The 20,592-nt window shown below is 51.8% G+C and overlaps 1 protein-coding gene across 2 annotated transcripts in view; it reads right to left on the reverse strand.

Annotated features, from left to right (window-relative positions):
• The window catches only part of MGAT5B (alpha-1,6-mannosylglycoprotein 6-beta-N-acetylglucosaminyltransferase B), a 68,598-nt gene that overhangs the window by 17,799 nt on the left and 30,207 nt on the right, over nucleotides 1-20,592 (reverse strand). For both annotated transcript variants that reach the window (XM_086473633.1, XM_086473632.1), the window contains exons 4-8: nucleotides 13,677-13,789; nucleotides 12,841-12,914; nucleotides 11,163-11,333; nucleotides 10,146-10,310; nucleotides 9,326-9,495 (exon numbers count right to left, since the gene is read on the reverse strand). In XM_086473633.1, the coding sequence (XP_086329759.1) occupies nucleotides 9,326-9,495; nucleotides 10,146-10,310; nucleotides 11,163-11,333; nucleotides 12,841-12,914; nucleotides 13,677-13,789 (693 nt within the window). The remainder of the gene's footprint in view (nucleotides 1-9,325; nucleotides 9,496-10,145; nucleotides 10,311-11,162; nucleotides 11,334-12,840; nucleotides 12,915-13,676; nucleotides 13,790-20,592) is intronic.

The raw sequence follows: 20,592 nt of genomic DNA on the forward strand, positions 1-20,592 counted from the left end.
TCTCAGTTCTTCTAACCGGGCTGAGGAATTTCTGTTTGATATTGCAAGTCTGAGCTCAGACAGTGTGAAATCTCACCCTTAGCTCCTGCCTGCCAAGATGTCTGTCTTTGTTTTCTTCTGGGCTCTTCACTTACCCCTAGCACCTATTTGGAGATGGGAATCTATCCCAGCCATCCTTGTAAGCATTTTCCCTTTCTTAGGAACAAAAGGTCCAGCCAGGTTTTACATTCCTGGGCTTTGAAGCTTTCTCTCTATGTGACCTCTCTTACTCGTTCTCCTAATTTCTCTGCATTTCCCCTTCTGAACCTGAGAATCCTCTTTCCAGCCCTACCTGGGTTTTATCTGTTGCTCAGCTGAAGCTTGAATGGACCCACAGTCCAGAAGTCCATCCTCAGAGGAGCACTTCCATAAGGTCCTCATCCCTTGCCCAGACCTACGACTATGCACAGCTTTTCATCTATTGATCCCATGGCTGCTTGCAGAGGAAATCGATGGCTCTCCCACCTGGGGAACAGCCAAGTGATACAGTTATCACAAGCATTTGCTCTCTGATCTCTCACTAGTCTTCGCCAACAACATCAGAAGGGGTCACATGTAGCAGGTGATATTGGTTGGATAAAGGGCTCTTGGTCTGCTCCTGGTCATATCTCCCTCTTCTTCTGGTACAGCTTGCAAGCCCTTGAGCGCTGGGCACCAAGATCCTTCTTCAAGCCCCATCCCGACCTGAGACCGGTGAAGGGTCATCCCAAAATCCTGACCACGACTGTGACTCCAGAGAGCATGTAAACGTGGAACTACATCGCTCACCAAAGCCAGGAAAAACACAGAAGTTCAATTTGAGGCAAAGAGCCGCATTTACAGCTGCTTCATTGCTCTTGTCACATGAAATGTAAGTATCGGCTCAGGGCAGCCCGACCGGGTCAGCCGCAGGGGAAACAGGTTGCAGTTTTATCACTTTTATGCACAATTTTACACGACATGGCTGATTGGGAAGATGGATCTCATTTCCAACAGCCACCTCAGTACAATAAAGAGGGCAACGAGGAGATGCAGCCCTCCCGGGGAGGCTGAAGGGGAAGGGGAATTTTTAAGGCAGTAAAAACCCCCAGGATTTTACAGAGACGCAATACCAAATATCACTTTTGCTCTCATACGTGCTGCTTTTTCCTCAGTCACCAGCCAAATGGCAATGCTGATTTACGCCGACCTGGCGCTGCAGTAGAGCAACTCAGCTGATTCATAAACTTTGTATTTAACTAAAAATCCCCAAACTGTTACACTTCTTGTGCAGCACGCCCCATTCTCTAGCTAGCACACATTGCACAAGCTGCTGCATTACAAAATCATCTGTAACTTTAAAAAGCCGTAACCAAGCTTGACATGGGGCTGTGGGAGACAGCAATTAGCGTATCTCATACTGAAGCCTCCAGAAAACTATCCGCTGGTGAGACAGAGCAGGTCTGGCTCCACCTTGTCACCACGGCTGGCCACACATCCTCTTTCCAGGTGCTCAGGACTTGCCACGTCCATTTATAGTCCCAGTGCCAAGGCTGTGAGGCAGGAATAGATCTAAAAGCACGATGTCTTTGAAGCAGAGCATCTCTCTCATTTACCCCCCTTATCCTTCCTAAACACTTTACAACCACTGATTTTAACATTCCAATCGTGAAAACCCAAGCTGCACCACTAAGGTGGGGGAGATTTTTTTTTTTTCATTCCCCCTTATTTAAACATTCTTTATTCAAGCTTTCATCACTTGCCAGTTAAGTCAACTAATTTTCTACTAAACCCAATTTCACTCATGGTTGGAGAGAAATTTCCCTGATTTTTCCTCGTGCCATGTACTATTAATGGCGCTTGAAATTACGCAAATAAAATTGATGAGAGCAAACGCCGCCTTCTCAGCCCGTGCAGCCAAGAGATTTGTTTTTGAAAACCACTTGATCCCAGCTCCTGAAGAAACCTCCCCTCCCAGACCAGACAAGGCTGGCAACCAGCTCGTGCCCGGGTTCAGCACCTCCAGAGCCCCGGCAGGTGACCCGGTGGCTTGCCCCATCCCGACACCCCGGATTAGTGCATCAGCTCAGCCCTCACTCCTCTTTGGGAGGGAGCAGCCGAAGCGGCTTCAATCCAAGCGGATGCAAGCGCCGAGCTCGCCTCTCCGCCAGCTGCCTCTACCAGCTGTGCCTACTCCAGAATAAATCTACAGCAGCTTCTTGTCCTGCTATTTTCCCCTTATAGGTACTTTAATCAACCAGGGGACGCGTTCCCTTCCCGAGCGTGGTGCGGACTCTCTGAAATCAGATGACTGCGGGGTTATCTTTACATCCCGTTGACCTATTTTCAAATTAACCCAACGTTTCCTTCCATGTTATCGCTCCTGGGGTTGAAAAGTGCAGCACTGAATGGATCTTGTGGGCATTTGCTGGCAGGCTGGGCCAATTGCCTATATTATATTTAATTGCATCTTCTCTGCCTGCATCTGCTGTCATCAGCAAGGCGGTCTGCAGCAGGGGAAATGGAGGAGGGCTTCTGTCTTTTCTGCTCTCTCGGCTTCTCCCTCTCTACAAGAGCCCAGCAAGCACAAGGCCGTTATCCAGGGGATGAAAGGTTCTGGAGCTGAGCCTGAGCGGCTCCTGGGGGTCTGTGACAAGCCCGTCACAAGCATCTTAAAGTGCAGATAGGAGCCCACAAGATGAACGCCCCACTGCCTGGCCTCTGCTCCCAGCTCTTCCTCCTGCTAGAAGGGACACAATGACCTCAAAAATGAGGTTTTTCAAGCGACTACAATATTCTTTTTAAGCCATTCTGCAATGGTTTTACTTTTGCAATGTGCATTTCAACTGTTTGGCCTGTCATCGATCCCGTGTGACACAGCCCTACCCACCTGGGGGGTGAGGTTCACCAAACTATTTATTTATTTCCAAGGTTCAACAAAACCCTGTTTTCCCATCATGGCAGGACACAGCACTTGCTGGAAACCTTTGCAGCCCATCCCCAGAAGATAGTTAATGCTGAGATTTTGCTGCTCGTCTGAGCAGCAGCAGTCCCAGGGGGTCCAGTCAGGGCTCCGCCAGGAGATCCCCTCTGCCGGGAGTTCCCCAGGGAGGCACTTTTTCTGGTCTGCAAAGATAAGCCATGAGGAATGAAGACTGCTGGACACTTTGCATCTTGTAAGGAGATTGAAAGCTTCCCAAAAATGGGGAGTCAACAGTCCTGCGCTGGGTTTGGTCCAGGGGCTCCCAGTTGGACCATGTCTGGGTGTGTTGAAACCTCTATCCTCCCCAACCTCACCAGCCCGGAGGGGGTCTGGGCCCCCGCAGGGAGGATCAACCCTCCCTGCACACCAGGTATAACCCCCTCTCACCTATATAAATTACCCAGTAATTAATAAGGTTATGATGACCTTTATGTGACAAAGCAGAGGTTTCTGCAATGGCAAAGAAGCCAGTGAGCAAGTCGTCATTTGGCTACTAAATAAACATCTTTCACAAAGGAGCACAATTTAACAGCTCGGTAATTCCTGCTATTCCATGCACCTTCCTCTCCGACAAAATAAAGCCCTCAAAGGTGGAAGAAATCCCTCTCTGCCACTCCTCACCATGGCAGGGCAGCTCATCCCTGCTCCTCATGTAGCTGCTGCTGCCGCCTCCTCGGAGGTGCCTGGAAGCTGCTGTAATTAAAGGGAGCAGGTTTTGCAGTCTCGTTTCGACGTATCTGGCTTTTAATTGTGGAGCTACATCAAGCAGCTGATGTGGCCGAAGAGGGGAGGAGGAGCAGGGGAGCTGATAGGATCCACCATCCTCTGGTGAGAGCTGCCCTCCCGGCTGGGCAGAGTCAGACCCTGGAGATGCACAGGAGGCTGCCAGAAAAATCAGCTCTTTCTGGTCAGAAATTCAGCAAATAATGAAGAAACTTCCCAGGAAAGGGAAATAACTACTTGGGCTCCTCTGGGGAGCAGCAGGAGCTGAGCACTCACATGCTCGCAGCGCCCGGGCAGACCCTTGGCCAGACTGGCTGTCCCCTGCTGTCCCAACTGCTCCAGCAGCTCAAAACGAAGGGACAGTTTCAGCCAGATCTTCACAGGTACCACTAGAGCAAAGCCAGTTTCTACCCACTAACATCCCAGACCCCTGCCTAACCCGTCACCTAAGATATGTCTGCTGGAAATGTGTCCTAATTAAACTATAGACTGGAGAACCCAATAAAGCTCAGACACACAGTGGTGTGTCCAGCATTTGTGTAACCTCTTGTTTCAGTCTCAGTCTTCATCGTCTCTGTCTTTGCAAGGGTTTGCAGCAGTCGAATACCCACAATTGAGGGCATCATCTTCATCCCCCGCTGAGACCTATAACCAAACATCCAGCCTCTCCAAAGCCAGCAACATCCCATACACAACCATGAACCAGCATGAACATCAAAGCGTGGCCAGAAAAAGAAACACCCAGTAGATCTAACAGCCTACAGAAGCACTCGCTCTCAAGTAATGGGAACATCTGATGCGACACTAAAGGCTGAGGTTTCCTCCCCATCAGTGCGGAGCCGACAAATCCCACAGCCACGCCACGAAGCTCCATCAGGACCACATGCAACTGGTCACTTCTGGCTGTTTCCACAAGCAATTCCTGGCTTGCCCGCACAATGGCAGGGCTCTGTTTGCCAATTGGCGAGGGAAGGTGAAGCTTGGAGCCTGGGCATTGCGCAGGTTTTCACGTGAACAGATGCAAAACAGGAAGATGGCTTTTATCTGCCAGAAAATAATTAGAAAGGCCTTTGTCTGGACATCGTGTTTCCATCTGAACGGCCCTTTTTGCAGCCTGAATACGCCTCAGTGACTGTGGAAAGCGCAGGAAAACAGTAGCTCTAAGTCTGTGCCAGGCAATGCGAGGAGAGCAGCGGCAGCGGGAGCTGAGCCTCGTCCCACTGTGGTGCTGGTCCTGACGTGGTGCCGGCCCCCCACAGCCCGTCCACATCACCCCAGCATGCAGAGGGTGGCTTGTTGCCCAAACCACACACCGGCCACAGCTACTGCTTGGCAGGGAAAGGGCTGCCAGCATAGGATACAGGCACATGCTTAAAACTAAGTGCCTTGCCAGGGCCAGTATTAGGAGTCCAGAACTTGACACTGGAGCAATTGAGCTCTGAGAACCTTTTGTAAAGCCCCAACCCCAGGAGGCATCAAATCCTGTTTTCTTCGACTTTCTGTCCTGCCTTGTGAGCAGTTAATTTCAAGGGGACCATTGCAAAAAAGCACCTTGCAGCGTCACCGAGATCAATACTCCCCGGGGCTCCAGCAGCTCGCAGCACCGCACCCCCGTCTCCCCGAGCCTCTCCCTCAGCCCTGCCAAAGCAGCTGCAGGGGCCGACATGACCATTCCCATGACCTAAGGACGAGGAGCAGAAGCTGGAGCTCCCGGCAGCCCCCATTGCACCCCTTCTCCTGGGGGGAAGGTCTGAGTGTGTCCCTCCCTGCCTGCCCCTGGGGCACGGGTGCTCCGGAGGAAGAGATTCAGCTTATTGCGGCTTTTGCCCCGGTGGAGCCATCACCCTGAAGTGCTGCTTGTAATTTTCCAACATCTACTCATAAGCTGCCTCATTAACAACCCAGCTCAGGTCTTTCAGGCACTTCCCACTCCTCCCCTACCAAGAAACACACACGCACACCAGCCTTGATTCTCACTTCCCTGAAAGCACATTTTGGCTACTGAAGCAGCACAAGGGGTCTTCAGCAAGAATCTAGCGTTTGCATTCAGATTTGGGATGTTTCTTTCCTCCCTGATGGAAGACAGGGCTCAAAATGCTGCCAGCTCCCTCCTCTGCCCCTACCCAGCCAGCACAAATCTCGGATGGAAAACAGCTCCTGCCTCCCTGCTCCAGCTGGACGCTTTGCCTTCCTCCCGGGGAGCTGCATATGCCCAGCGATGTTTTGTACCCACCTTTGTTTCACCCCTTGCCTGTCAAGATGCATCAGAAAAAGCTCACAAATTCACTGGGAAATGCAAAAGAGGACAAACACCTGCACTTAGTTCAACTACGGGAGAAAAATCAGCCTCTCGCAGGGCACAGCAGCGGAATTCACAGGTCTTTAAGGTCTATAGTGGACAAAAGAGAAGCTAGAGAAGGTAGCCCTGGAAAACCAGGACTGAGCTCAGCAGCTTCGATCTCAGACCTCACAGGGGCATTTGGACAGTGCCTAGCTGAGCCATGGAGCAAGCCTGCAGATCCCCAGAGCTCCTTGGCTTCACTCCAGGTTAGCGTTGGTCCCCCAAACCGAGGGAAGAACCGCTTAACACCCCTGCTATTCACCGCTTGCCATCTACTGCTCTCCTCACTGGACCCTCTGGCATGGAGAGGTGCCCAACACACATGGTCACGTTCCCGACCTGTTTTCACCCCAGATCTCCATCACCAGTTTTTTGGACAAGGGACTTACTTTTCTTCCTCATTTGCCTGATCCCCAGCATTTCAGGCCCAATCCTGACCACCACCTCCGGGCACTGCTGCATTGCAATCAATACAGATGCTGATAATGAACAGCTCTCAGATAACTACTGCCTGAAGTGTACACAGGCGAACCTTCCAGCGATCCCTTGCCAATGATCAATATGTGTAGAAAAATCAGCTCAGAAATTTGAAGAAACAAAACAAAACAAAAAAACCAGGACAGAGGTTATTCTATGCAGAATAATTTATGGACACCAGCCTTTGCTCCACGAAGGTCATGCTGGGCAGGAGCAGCTACAGCTTCGAGCCACAGAAGGAGCATGGGGTGCCAGAGAAAAATAAACAAGAAGTGGGCTCCACATTTCGCATTGCTGGAGCAAAATATTCTCAAACCCACCGCGACACTGGTGCCTGCCCTGTTGCAAGCTCAGCAAGAGACACCTGGGATGGGTGAGGACAAATTTAGCCCCGGTCCAGAGCAGAGCAAAGCTTTGCTGCTTCAGGAGGTTGCAGGGGGGCAGGAGGGATAAGAAATTGGAGTATTTGGGCTGCCCTTCCACAGTGACACAGCTTTAGCTTTGTTTTATCTCTGCAGCCCAGCTCCAGCCCCTCGCTCTCTGCACACCAACCCCTGCCCAAAGCTGCAGCTGCAGGTAAAGTCCCCTCCAGGCTTTAATGAAGAACCCAAGATTAACTATTAGCACAACTCAGGATTAATTACATGTGTTCTGCTAAGCCTCCCACTCACTCGTGGTCGTCGAAGGATTCTCTCAGCACTGCTTAGAGCCGCTGCTAATGTCGTACCAGCCTGACAGCAGGGACATTGCTGAGAGATCTGCAAGCCCCGAGCAGGATGGCTGGTGCCACTAGGTCCTTCCCTCAGGGGGGACCTCTGCTCCCCCCCTCCAACACCTGCACTAATCCATCTCTTGATGGGCTGCAGGAAGGTCCTAGTGAACACTGAGCTCATTCTCCAAAGGGACAGAGGGGACCCAGCTACAGCTCCAGGTCCTGCCTCCGCTCACCCCAGCCCCATCAACACGGGGGTGGGCCCACGACATGGGTGTCCAGCATTTTAAATGTCATCAAAGCCAGGCACAGGACACACGCTCGGGGAGAGGGGGGACGGTTTCTGCTGCTGGGACAGAGAGAAGCGCAAGACGGGCAGCCGCAGCCTGGCTCGCTCGCTCCCCATCGCAGCTATGAAGGGGAAGGGACGGAGATGCCATTCCCAGGCATCCCAGGGGACACGTCCAAATCCACATCAGAAGAGGAGGTCTCATCACTGCCAACTCGTGTCAAAGTTCCTGCACTTCCGAGAGGCGAAATACTACAGGCAGCAACGCAGCTTTCTCCAGAGTCACTCGCAGAGAGAAATGGATGCTGCAAACCCCCCCGTAAGACTCAGCCAGCTCCTTCCCCTCATTAAATGACCACTGTGAGGCTCTTCATTAAAAAACACAAACAAGAACCACACAACAACAACACAACCCTCCCAGCCATTAAATTCTTTCTTCCCTGAGCACACGGGTATTATTTAGCACGTCAATTTAGCTCAGCACGCCACGTGGAGATCGCTGTGATGTATGCCCGCCTCTTTGAAAAGCCGCTGCCTTTTGCATTAGGACCAGGATTATTTTTTTGAGTTAATTAGTCAGGAGCTAATTCTGTTCATTAATTCTGAATGCTGCAGGGGCTGGGTTGGGGTTTCCTGTTGGTTTTTTTTACCGGATTGTTGGGTTTTTTCACTCCCTTTTCAGCATGGCTCATTATGCGGCCAACGCTGGCTTAGCATTGCCCAAAGCCTGCCCGGTCCCCGAGGCAGCTTCAGGCTTTTCTCAATTTATAACCCATCCTAATTTGCATTTTCCCTGGCACTTGCCCTCCACTTGAGATGGAGGCGAGGAAACCTTGCAAGGTTAGAGGAGGCAGCAGCATCAGCCCGGTAACAACAGCACTGCAACAGCAGAGAGGAACACAGTACACAGTTACCTTCTCCCTCTTACTTTTCCCATCTAATGTTGGTCTCGGAGACAGGCTGCTGCCTAGAGACACTTGTAGGGTGGCCTAGAGTAGCTGTTTGCACACTCTCACCCTGCACTGCCCCACATGCCGCAGCAGAAAAAGCACATAATTGCCCTGCAGGTCCCCAAGCCACCACAGCACCTTCTGAGGATGGACTCCTTGGTGGCTGCCACCCCCCTGCAAGGGATGCAGGTTATTTTTGGCAGCCACCCCAGCTGCCTGTGTCACGGAGGAAGGAGGGAGGGAGGGAAGGAAGGAAGCAAGCAAGCACAGTCGCTGCTCAAACAACACCGGCAAAGCCACAGGGGTTGAGCGCGGCCATGCATGGTGGGAAGAGCCAGCGACCTGCAGGACACCTGCATCCTGCAGCCACACAGCCAGCAGCCCAGCAGGGAGCATCCCTAGGAAACAGGGTTGGGGTAAAAGGGAGCCTTTCCCTTACCCAGCTCTAGGCAGGGATCGGGGGACCCGGGCAATGCTGTGTGCTGACAGCAGGGGACCAACGCTGCTCAGATCCAGCGCTGGGACCGAAGGGCAGAGCCTTGCCCCGGACATCTCCACATCCGCCCCATGCAAAGCCCTGCTGCAAAGTCTTGCTTTGCACCAGTCCTTCCCACTTTTCCAGGCTACAGAAGGGACGGAATCGATCCTAGCCATGATGCTGGTGGTCTGTACCCACCCAATGTTCACACCAGTACAGCACCAGCACTGCCTGAGATGCAGGTGGGGGAAAAGCCACCCCCCGAGCCTTTGCAGACCTTGTGCTTTCATGTAAGACCTTGATGCAACTCACACATGCATGGGGGGGTAGATGCTTTTGGGGGGGACCGCGCACCCATAGCACCACAGCACCCACCTCTGCAGCTCCTTCAGGGAGACCGTGACCCTCAGGCTGTGTCCCAGGAGGAAGAGGGCAGCCAAGATGTCAGCCCACTGCACCATCTCACCCAGTGGGCCCCCCTTCAGCACCCGCGGACTGAAAACATCCCCCGACTCCTCCGTCAGGAAGCCGATATGGATCAAGATCTGGAAAGACAAGGATTGGGGTCAGCACTGGGGGAAAGGGACAACTTGGGTTTTCCAGCCCAAAATGACTTACGGTCCCCGATTCCCTCCAGCTCCTTTTGCAGGCTGTAATTACCCAGGGAAATCGGTGGGGTGTAAAGACAAGTGATCTCTGTCCAACTAGCAAACACCCAACAGTCAGAGCTTACCAGCTCCCACCAACTGGTGCTCTGTGTCTTGGGACCAGGTTCACATTCCTGAGGAACATCACAGCCCGTCCCACAGACCACAGCCGGATCTCCCGGCACACAGGGACCGAAGGGCAGGGCACCACAAAAACATGAACAGGAGGGCCAGCAACCTCGGCACCTCCGCAGAGGAGACGTGCCAGACTCCCTGCCTGCTGCCGATGGCTGTCTGCTGGCTGGATGCTGTCTCCCACCCACCAGGACCTATCTCCAAAATTCACCCCATTGTTCAGCAACACCAGTCTTGCGGCATCCCAAATGGGTGCAGTTGCACCCACAAACCGACCCTGCAGACCCATGTGCTTCCATAAATGAATTTTCCTCCCAGCTTGCTCACATCCCAGCTGTCTCCACTCCCCACGCTCCCAAGAGCTCAGCTTTTCTGTCTCCCCACCACGATTCCCCCGTGCAAGTTGCTCATACGTGTTTCTGGTCCCTTTGCCGGCCCTTCAGCTTCTGCTCAAGGCGCCGAGCCGCCCGCAGCCACTGCTGGGCCAAGTGCCGGATCCTCTTCTTCATGAAGCTGAGGGACTCCTTGCCCGTGCCGATCAGCTCCAGGAGGTGAGCCAGGTCGCTCTGGAAAGCTGCCTAGGAAAGGAGCACACTCTGCATTTTGAGTGTAAAGAAAGCAGCCGCGAGAGGAGCCCCTGGACTGCCACTGGGGCTGGCAGAGGTCTGCCCATCGCAGCTGAGGTGCCGTGGGTCCTTCCTGGATGGACAACTTCCCCTGGTGCCACCACAACACCACCAGAGCTCCTCCACTTGTTGCACCAAATCCCAGGGGCCCCATTGCACCCAGAGCATCTCATGACAACCCAGATTCCTCGGTACAGGAAAGACATGGACCTGTTCGAGCGGGTCCAGAGGAGGGCCACGAGGATGATCAGGGGCTGAAGCACCTCCCCTGTGAGGACAGGCTGAGAGAGCTGATGTTGTTCAGGCTGGAGAAGAGAAGGCTCTGGGGAGACCTTATTGAGGCCTTCCAGTGCTTAAAGGGGGCTGCAGGAAAGGTGGGGAGGGATCCTGATCAGGGAGTGTGGTGGTAGGATGAGGGGTAATGGTTATAAACTGAAAGAAGGGAGATTCAGACTAGATAGAAGGAAGAAATGTTTTACAATGAGGGTGGTGAGACACTGGCACAAGCTGCCCAGAGAGGTGGTCGGTACCCCATCCCTGGGAACACTCAAGGTGAGGTTTGGACGGGGCTCTGAGCACCCTGATCGAGCTAAAGATGTCCCTGCTCGCTGCAGGGTTGGACTAGATGGCCTTTAAAGTCCCTTCCAGCCCAAACCATCCTATGATTCTATGAAAACCCATGTGAGGCATCATGGCCCTGCTGACACTGCTGGCGTTGAGAACATTTATTTCCAGCATCCTTGAAGCCATCGTCCCACCCCAAGCCCCCCAGGACCAGCAGGGCGCAGGATGCCCCCACCTTACCTGCACCCGGGGCAGCGGCGGGGGGGAAGGCAAAGATGCCGTCCGGTTTCGCCATGGCAGGGGAGGGCAGAACCACTCGACTTCGCTGAGGTAGATGAGGAATGAGCACTCGGTGCCGTCCACACCAAAAAACGCATAGCAGGGGTCGGAGGTCCACCTGGCCCTCATCCACTGCGAGGGGGCAAAGAAACACGTGGGGTTCATCCTCCGGCCGGGAGGGGACACGGCAGCCCTGCGAGCTGCCCCTGCTAGGGGCAACCTCTCTTCTCCATCACCTTTCTCTAGCTGGGAGCTAGAAATGAAGGGCAGAGGTTGAATAAAGGGCTGCAAACCGCCGTGCACCCCACACCAGTGCTGCCAATGCTGGTGTTTGCCTGTCCGGTGCCTCCAGGGCCCACGGGGCAGAGGAAGAGCCAGGAGGGTTTGCTGGGGGGCTCCCTGGGTTTCTAGCACTGGTTCCAGCACCGACATGTGCCTTCCCCAGGGGCACAGCCATTAATCCCTAGGAAACGATACACCACAGGGTTTTCATCTCGTTAGCTTTGCTGGGGAGCGAGCTGAGCGGCTGATCTCATTGTCCCGGGCGCAGCGGCACAAGGAGACAGATCCCCCAGCTGTCCCCAAGGATGATTTCACATGAAGGAGAATAACCAGCCACCGGAGCAGCGATTTATCATCCCCCACAACGGCTCTTGCCAGCCTCCTCCTAATTCTGCTACAAAAACAAATCTACTCGGAAGACAGGTAGCTGCGCCCAATATGTAAAATGCAGCAATCACCCGGACAGGAGATCGAATTACAGCCTTCCACAATTAAATTACATTCCGAATTTACTCAAAACATGGAAGGAAAGGATGTACAGCACAGGGGGAAGAGGGAAATACAACCCCCCCGGTATCATTTCAATATACCCTTCAACTTCTTTTCAGGGCGACTCGGCCCTGCAGAAGCCGGAGCTTGAAGCTTGAAGGAGGTGAGAAGGGGAGGCAAGAGGGAGATGTTTTTAATTAGGTCATGTAAATATGCTTTCTGACAAAACAATCATGCTCCAGGCCAAATGCCAGGCTGCATTCAGGTGTAAAGAGCAGGTTGGGTCAGGAAGGATAGCCTATCTGAGATGGAGGTCCTGGCCACCTTAACAACATGGTCTTCTGTGCCATGCTGAGGTTATTCCCCAGACACTAGCTAACGCTCCAGATATTTAAAGATGATGTGACAGTGCTTTCTCCTCACCACGCTTCTGTCATTAAACACAGAAACTACGGGCAGAGGGGGCTGCAGGCAGAGGTGGTCTCACAGAGCTGATTCTGCTGCTGCCTGCACACCTCTGGGTACCAGGGATTCAGTGCTTCGTATCACTAAAACCGAAGGTATGTGCCTTATTATTGGGGGAAAACAGTTACATTCGTATGGCAAAGGCTCCCAGAGGAGGTCGGACACAGGAGGTCTTTTTTCCTCGCAGCACAGCCGTGCTTTGCTTTCCACACCTCTGGCTCTGCTCCTCCTTCTGCAACGGGCTGCACCTTTCCCATTTTAAAGCAAATAGTTTTACTCTGGAAAGCATCCCCCTCCCTACTGCCCTTCCCAGTTTAACCCCCGGGGTTGTTGCTTTGTGCCCTTCCCAGCAGCTTCCACCCCAGGCTGAGACCCTCTCCCAGACAGGGAACCCCCAACTCACCTCCACTTTCCCAGCGCAGTCAGGGTACTTGGGGTCCCTGGGCACCTCGCACTGGTCCCTCCTGCCTTCCACCACTGCAGAAAGACAATTTGGGTACGGGGAGAGCTGGGACATGCTGGCAGAGCAGCTAGAAATGCTGGAAGGGGATGGGATGGGGTGGGGCTGCTAGCCCCAAGCACGTTCATCAGCACCGCACCAGGGCTGGCAGGCAGCTCCATTCCACTTGATGGCTTTGGATGCAAACCGCCACATTTTTCTATCCAGGTGTTTGTGCTGGCACTCCTCCTCATCTTTAATTCTGCATCTAATTCCCTGGCACTTATTTCTGACAGCAATTCAGATTTGCCACCATTCCTCCCCCTTGCAGGTTTCCCAGGTCTTGCTCCTCTGCAGATTGATCTCCCCTGCTGTCAAGTCCTCCTGGGCCAAGGGAGGCAACGCTTTCAGGAGAACATTACTGCTGTCAGAGACCATGGAGGGTGGTTCCCTATGCAGCCTCGTTTTCCAGCCTTCCTGGCTGTAATACCAAGGTGAGAGTCCTGGAAACCTCTGAGAAGGCTCAGATGGCACTCAGGACCTCCTCTCCCTCAAAGAGATGGTATGACCCCGTGCTGCATCCACACAGAGTTGGACACAAACAGCCCTAGGAGGTCTGCCAAAGAGCTTCAGGTGCCCTACTTAGTCCTGCAGACAGGAGGGAGTTGGGTAACCTCAGATCAGCATCCATTCCCTGGCATTTTTACCGAATTCTTCATGATAGGCTTGGTCGGATCTCCCTATTGCAACTGCATAACACCTAGGAGGTTTGGAGCATGGGGATCCCTGGGGACACTCACCTTTCCCATTCAGGAGGCTGTTCCGGAGAATCTGATCTACTTTTATTGCGATGTCTGAGACGTTTTGAGCTATAGCTTGGATCCTCTCCATCAACCCGGCTGCTGGCTGGAACCTGGGAAAAAAAAATAAATAAATAGACCCTGAAAACTTGATGTCTCCCAGTGGTGACACCAGGGGTATTTATAGCAAACTTGCTGTCCCTGGAAGCGGCCAGCAGGTTGAACTTAGCTCCAGGATGCAACATGGGAATGCCTGGTCCAGCACGTACCGGGCAAAGAGGTCATTGCCTTCCAAGCAGTTTGGTTGAAAACCTCTGTAAATCAGTATTCTACCACGTTTTGCAGTGTGCTGATAAACACAGATACACCTGTGCATTTTACATGGGGAAATATTAAATAGGCTGGAAAAAATTGTCTTTCTCATTTCAGGTGTGCTATGTTTGAAAACCCTCTGCTGTGATTATTGGCCTTGCAGTGCATGTAGGAAGCCGTGCTGGGATAAAAAGGGAGAAAAAAAACCAAAAATGCAGAGAAAGAAAGGCAAAACCAGAGGAGGGTTGAGGAAGCTTGTGGGCCTGGAGCAAACTGCAGACAGATGCAAAACACACAGGACACACGGATGGCCTGAGCCAGCCCCTCCACCAAGGATTCAGGCGAGCGGATTTCCAGGTCGCCCAGTGAGGAGCAGGAGCAGCGAGGGCGGTGTGGGGACAGGGTGCTGAGGCGAGTGTCGGCAGCACTGCATAAGCCAGGGGTGAGCTGGGTCTGGCAGGCAGCTCCCCAGCAAGGCTTGAGATCAGATTCCACCGGTTTGAATAGCTGCCTAGGCTGTCTATCGAATGAAACCGCGCAATCAATACCATCCTGGGTAAACAGCGCCATTAAACTCATCTACATAACACATTGCGTAGACAGAGCACTGCAAAGAGGCCGAGTGTCAATTAAAACCTGGTGTAATATACAGAAGGGCAAGAGAACTCAGTCCATCAGCAGCGGTGCCCTGTCAGGCTTGACAAGGAGCAAGCTCTCCACCTCCAACGCCTCGCCTGCCATTGCCACCACAAACAACCACCACATCTCAACCAGCGTGGTTATTGCGGTAAATAATTTCCCCTTCTGCAGCATCTGGGTCGTAAGTTTCTCCTCCTGCTGCTGCCGAGATCATTATAATACAAGGAAATGTCATAAGCAGTGAGCAAAACCAAAAGGGCTACCTTGAATTCCCTTGGCACAAAAAATATGTGCTGATGTCAGGTCCTTCTCAGTGAAGTTTTATGTTTGTTCTCCAGCAGATCAGTGAACCCGAAGGCTGGGATTTAATGTACCTGTGTCCTCAAGGCTAAAAAAATCCTAGTTTTATGAACCGATACTGCTTCGGTTGTTGATTTAAAGTCCATTCGCTAGCAGCGAGCAGCCCACATTTTTCCTTCTGGCATAGTTTATGACCATCAATATTCAGCCTGCATACCTCCACAGGGAGCCACACATCTTAGGCTTTTAAGAAATAATAATTAAATGCAGAGGACACCATTGCCCCCAAGTAACTTTCAACCTTTGCAGAGAATAAACCCCAGGTACCCTGCCAGCTACTGTAACTGCTGCAGCAGGGAGGTTGCTCATGAGACTCTGGTAAAATACAGGCACAGAAACGACCTGTGATAAGCTCTGCTTATCAGCATGGCTCCAAGGAGATAAAACGCTCCTGGTCTGAGGGCTGCACAGCTCAGCCATCCCTGAAAGCTTGCAAACCGCTTGTTTCTGCATCTCTTCTTCCACCAGCAAGTAGCCACGAGACCACGCAGGCGCTGCACAGGCGCTCAGTAAACAGGGAACAGCTGGGATGGGCAGTTTAGGAGTAAATATCACAGGGGTGCAGTGCATTTAGAGCCAATGAGCCCAACCTCCTGCTCCAACAACAGTAGAGGGACATTGGCTTGGTGGAGATGCTCCTCAGATTTCTCATGGCAAGGAGAGAGGACGAGCACAGCCGTGACGGCCCTGCTCCCATGCTTCAGAGCACCTAGCTTTGCCCACGATCCAACTTCTGCCTCCTCCCAGAAGCTATCGCAATTCTCACTTGGGTCCAAACCTGCTCCCAAACACCCACATAATTAGGGGCATCTCAACAGTCAACAGCAACCTTCGTCCCCCTCTCCTCTCTGATGACCTCCAGACCTCAGCTCAGCCAGGGCTGAGCACTGGCCACTCACGAACATGTTCAAACAAAAATCAGGACTGTTATCCTAAATAAATCGCTTTCTCCCACGCTCAGCCTCGCAGCCAGCCTAAGTCCTGCTGGAGCTCCAGCCACAGCAGTGGCTTCCACCGGGTGATGGATCTGGCCCAGCACCTCTGCCAGCTTGCCCAGCTCTTGTCAGCTACAGCTGCTCCCCAAACACACAGATTTTAACTCAGAGCCCTCTGACGTAAAATGTGTGTCTGACCATCACAGACAGCACTTCCAGTTCTCGCAAACAAGACAGCCGCATCGCATGCGCTCTGCGAGGCTGTCCCCAAAACGCAGAGGGTTGCCGCAGAGCGACACAAAAAGCGTCCAGCACAATGCTTGGCATGTATTTAGAAGATGGAAAAACAATAGAAAACATCCCTCCAAAATAAGGAGCCAGGCTCAAATCACCCACCGCTTGCATGCTCATCACCCTTCCTTGGCAAACTAGTTTTCTCCAAATCCCCATGACTTCGAGCTAGGGATTTCACGCTTGGGGTGAAGAGCCACGCTCCCATGTCGGGAGCGCTGATGGGCCTCAGCGTTAGCACTAACACAGGCAGCACTGAGTCGGCTGCCTCGGTGTTTTTATCTGCTGGGCAGCAAGGCTACCACTTGAGCAGCAAATTTCATGTAACTTATTAAACAGAGGCTAGAAAGGTTAAGCATAAGTTACATCACCTATCATTACAGTGACTTGTCACCTGGGCAGAGGACAAGAAAATAAGACATTTAAAGCAAAACATCAAACACAGAAAGGTTTTCTGTAGCTTGTCAGAATCTGAGGCACTATTCTTAGTAACTGGAGACACTAGGAAGGACAAGGTAAGTGGCTCAGTGACAGCTAAGCAGAAGGGGAATATCCCACCGTGAGTCTCCACCCGAGCTGGGATGCCAGCACAGCCTCCACCAGCCCAGTGGAAAGAAGAACTCGCTTCCAGCGCTACCACTGCACAGGGAGCAGCAAAGGGGTTTTGTTGCTTGGGGTTTTTTTTTTTCCCTTCTTGCTTTTTAAATTTTTCTATAGCGACAATATAAATGCCACCAAAATGCACTGGGGCTGCGCCAGCTATTGAAACTATAGTAAATTACTACGGGGTTTCTTGAACAAATTTTTCCCTGGGACCTTAAAACCGTTTACTACAGCAAATACAGTATTTTTACTTCTAACCATCAATATTGATTTCGTCTTTATTATTTTCAGATTTATATTTCCCCACGTTGATTAAGATTCAGATCACGCTGTGCCTTATAATGCACTGTATACAGTATTCATCTCGTTTCAAAAACTGCTATTAAGATGTATCTTTCCCCACTGGCAGATCATTTGCCATATAATATAGCTGGAGGTTGAGTTTTCCTTTACTTTTTTATGCATCAATTTGGTTCCCTTCACTTTGTCTCTTGTCCCCAACCCCGCAGCAGCAGCTCAGATTCAGCCTGTTTATCCCTTTACAAGACACTGTATTTTTATTGCCTTTTATAAAAGTGGCATTATGAAAAGATGAATCTCTTTCTATTTGTGTGTTGTCTTCATAATACAAGCCCTAAACATATTTGCTTGCTCATCTGATATTTCTTGCTATTAACTGGTGAAAGCAGTGACTTTGGGAAGGCCGATACAGATGGAGAAAAGCAGATGTTTTGAAGATAATACATCAACAGACGCAACATTCACACAGAGCAGTTTACTAAAGGATTTCAACTTGCTCATTACAATGTCTGCACTGCCATTTGCCTCTTTAAAAGATTTCCCCCCCCCCCCCCCCAAAGACCCGAGGCAGAGCTGAAAGGAGCTGGGAAGGGTGCCCGGGGCTGCTGCTGGGCTCTCACTACTCCCCTGCTCTGGGGACACAAATCACGCCCCCCCCCCCGCCCCGATGTCCAGCCACAGGACAGCCTCGCTCCCAGGACAGGGAGCTGAAATCCCGGAGGTGGCACTGATGGATAAGCCTTGCCAGCAATGGGAAGAGGGCCTTTCCTGTCCTCCTGGCTCCTGCTGCAGCTTTTGAGGTGCTGCCTGTTAAAATAGCTGGGGTATCTCCTGAAGGAATGACCCCCCAGGGCATCTCCAGCCTGTTGTTCCGTGAGCTCAGGCTCCTCTCCCCATCCATCTCGGTGGGACCAGCTTGGAGTTGCCCAACAGTCAGTTGGGGACAAGCTGAGGAAGACCAAGAGGTCCCCAGGGATGTGGGGAAAAGCCCTTATCCAAGTTGCTGGATAACTAAAAAATGGTGATTTAAATCTCCAAGAAGATGAAGCAATTAAAAGCTTTGCTCCTCTGGCATAAGAGAAGCCAAGTAAACCTCCCCAATGCGGGAGGCCAAACCTTTTTTGGAGATCCATGCCCTTGTGCACATCTCTGCATCTCTCCGAGGTGCTGTGCACCCAAAAGGCCGTGAGCCAGGGCTGCCCATGGGGGATAGAGCAAGGACACAAACACGGGGACACAAGGGGGTTACCAGGTGGCTGATGCTCCCCCTAAAATTTCGGGTCACAGTCCCCTGACACTGATGCTCCCAATGGGGGGTGTAGTGGGAGAGGCAGTGGTGGCCGGGCAGGAGTCCCGCTCATCAGGCTTGGCTGTGTATTTTGTGTTTATTCGACTTGTAATCCTGGTTTTAATCCTCATAACTCCAGTGCTGGAGCTATTACCCTAAGCTTGGATAAACAGCCTTGGCTTAGTTTGAGCTGGTGGTCCTTCTGGTGAGGGGGCAGCACAGGGGTGTCATGATAGGGAGCATGGGGAAGGTCCCATGCCCTGCTCTGCTTGGAAATGCTCAGAGCCCCAGGGAGCAGAGCAAAAGCCCAAAGCCCTGGTTGCTATCAGCTTAGCAGAAACTTATAGCAACATTAGGGGGAAAAAAAGTGCTGGGACTGAGGCACAGGACCCACTGCTTTGCCATCCCCAGTGCGGGCTCTGCCAGGTCATTCAGCTCCTTGGTGCCTTTCCTGACATCAGAGACAGGGATGCTGCACCCAGCTTTGCAACGGCCCTGAGAGCCATGTATGAGAAAGCTCATACCACCGATAAGTGGGTTTATTCTTCACAGGCAGCTCCAGCCAGTCAACTGGATAAACATTTTAAAATAAACAAAAATATTAAAAAAAAAAATCCCACAACAGCATACACTTCCAATACAATTTCTGGTATCTCTGTATAATCTTTTCCATTACATCTCAGGGCTGAGACAAACAGCTCGGTATCCCCTCCGTGAACACCTGAATAAAGACCCAAGTTTGCTCTGGCCACGTTTGTGCTCGTTGGGAATTCACCCTGGGCAAATATCCCAGAGAACACGTTTTGGGACAGGAACATTTCTTGGAAAATCATCCGAAGCAAATATCGGATGACGCATGAGCAGAGCCCTGCCTGAACTCCTCCACCACCAAGTTAAATAACAAATGTGTAATAAATACTGGAGCATTTTACTCACTGAAGTACTTCCATTTATTTTAATTTCATTTTACTGTGGGTGACGTTTCTCACACAAATGCATTTAAAGGAGCAGACCCTAAGCTAACCCAACGCCCGTGGCTGCACACCCCACGGGGAGGACGCTGCTATTTTAGCAAGCTGGCAATAAATTCCATGAGAAAAATGATGAAAACCAACTTTCCAATCAAAGCCAGTATCTTGCCAACATAGGGAGAACTTGCCAGCAAAGTATAACCAAGATCATCAATTAAAATATTTTATGAATGCTATAAAGTGCTCCGAGATCCTTCCCAAGCAGAACACGAAGCTGAAGCCACAAGCTCAAACCTTTGCTTTCCTCCTGACTCCCAGAGCAGGACCAAGCCGAGCCGTACGCCTGGGCAGCAGCAGGTTTTATTTATGTAAACATGAGGGATCATGGGCAGGAGGGTTACGGGATCATCACTTTGATGAATGTTAATCGTCACTTGATTGAGGCATAAATCAGCTATGTTTGTCTACGTGTCTGACTAGCTTGATGCAGGCTGCAAGAAACCACCTTTGGTAAGCTGTGAAGACATTCCCAGCCCTGACAGTCTCGACTAAGAGGGACCTGCCCAAAAGTTAGACCAAAAATACCCAGTTTTGACCACAATCCCTGGGGCAGGGGATCCCCTGGGCGAGATGTTCTCCCACGCCTGTGCTTTTCTACAGACCTCAGCCTCACGTTTTCTTTGCTAGCTGTGTGTTTCATGGGCACACTCTGCTTCATTTTGGAAGGCTTCTTTTGGCAGCCTGTGTTTCTACCATCAGCACTACAGCCTCCTCCATCGTGCCCATGCCTCCCAGCTGGGAAGCCCCCAAGCCTGTCCCTCTGGAGGGTGCTGCTTGCTCCCAGCTACTCCAAAACAAGGATGGAGCGTTAACAGGATCTAATTTTCCTCGTAGGGTAAATCAGACATACAGCCTGGGCAAAGGCACACTGGTGGCACACTCCTCTCCACCCCAAAACCTCACTCCCCCAGCCCTGGGTGCCGAAGGCCTTCCCTGTGCAAGCCTCCCGAGACAACACAACCAACCACAGCACAAACCCACCGGCAACAGCACTTTGCCTCCACGTGGCTAATGCACCAAGAAGCCTCATTTGCAAAGCCCCGCGATAAAGCAGCCCCCGGCGAATCAATGCTTTGGGATGGAAAGGTACAAAACAAACAGAAAGCAAAGCCTGTTGCAGAACTGGGTTCAGCAAACTGAGCTGGAGGTGCTGGGGG

The sequence above is a fragment of the Leptosomus discolor genome, chromosome 15, assembly GCF_034619465.1.
Source record: "Leptosomus discolor isolate bLepDis1 chromosome 15, bLepDis1.hap2, whole genome shotgun sequence".
NCBI lineage: Eukaryota > Metazoa > Chordata > Aves > Leptosomiformes > Leptosomidae > Leptosomus > Leptosomus discolor.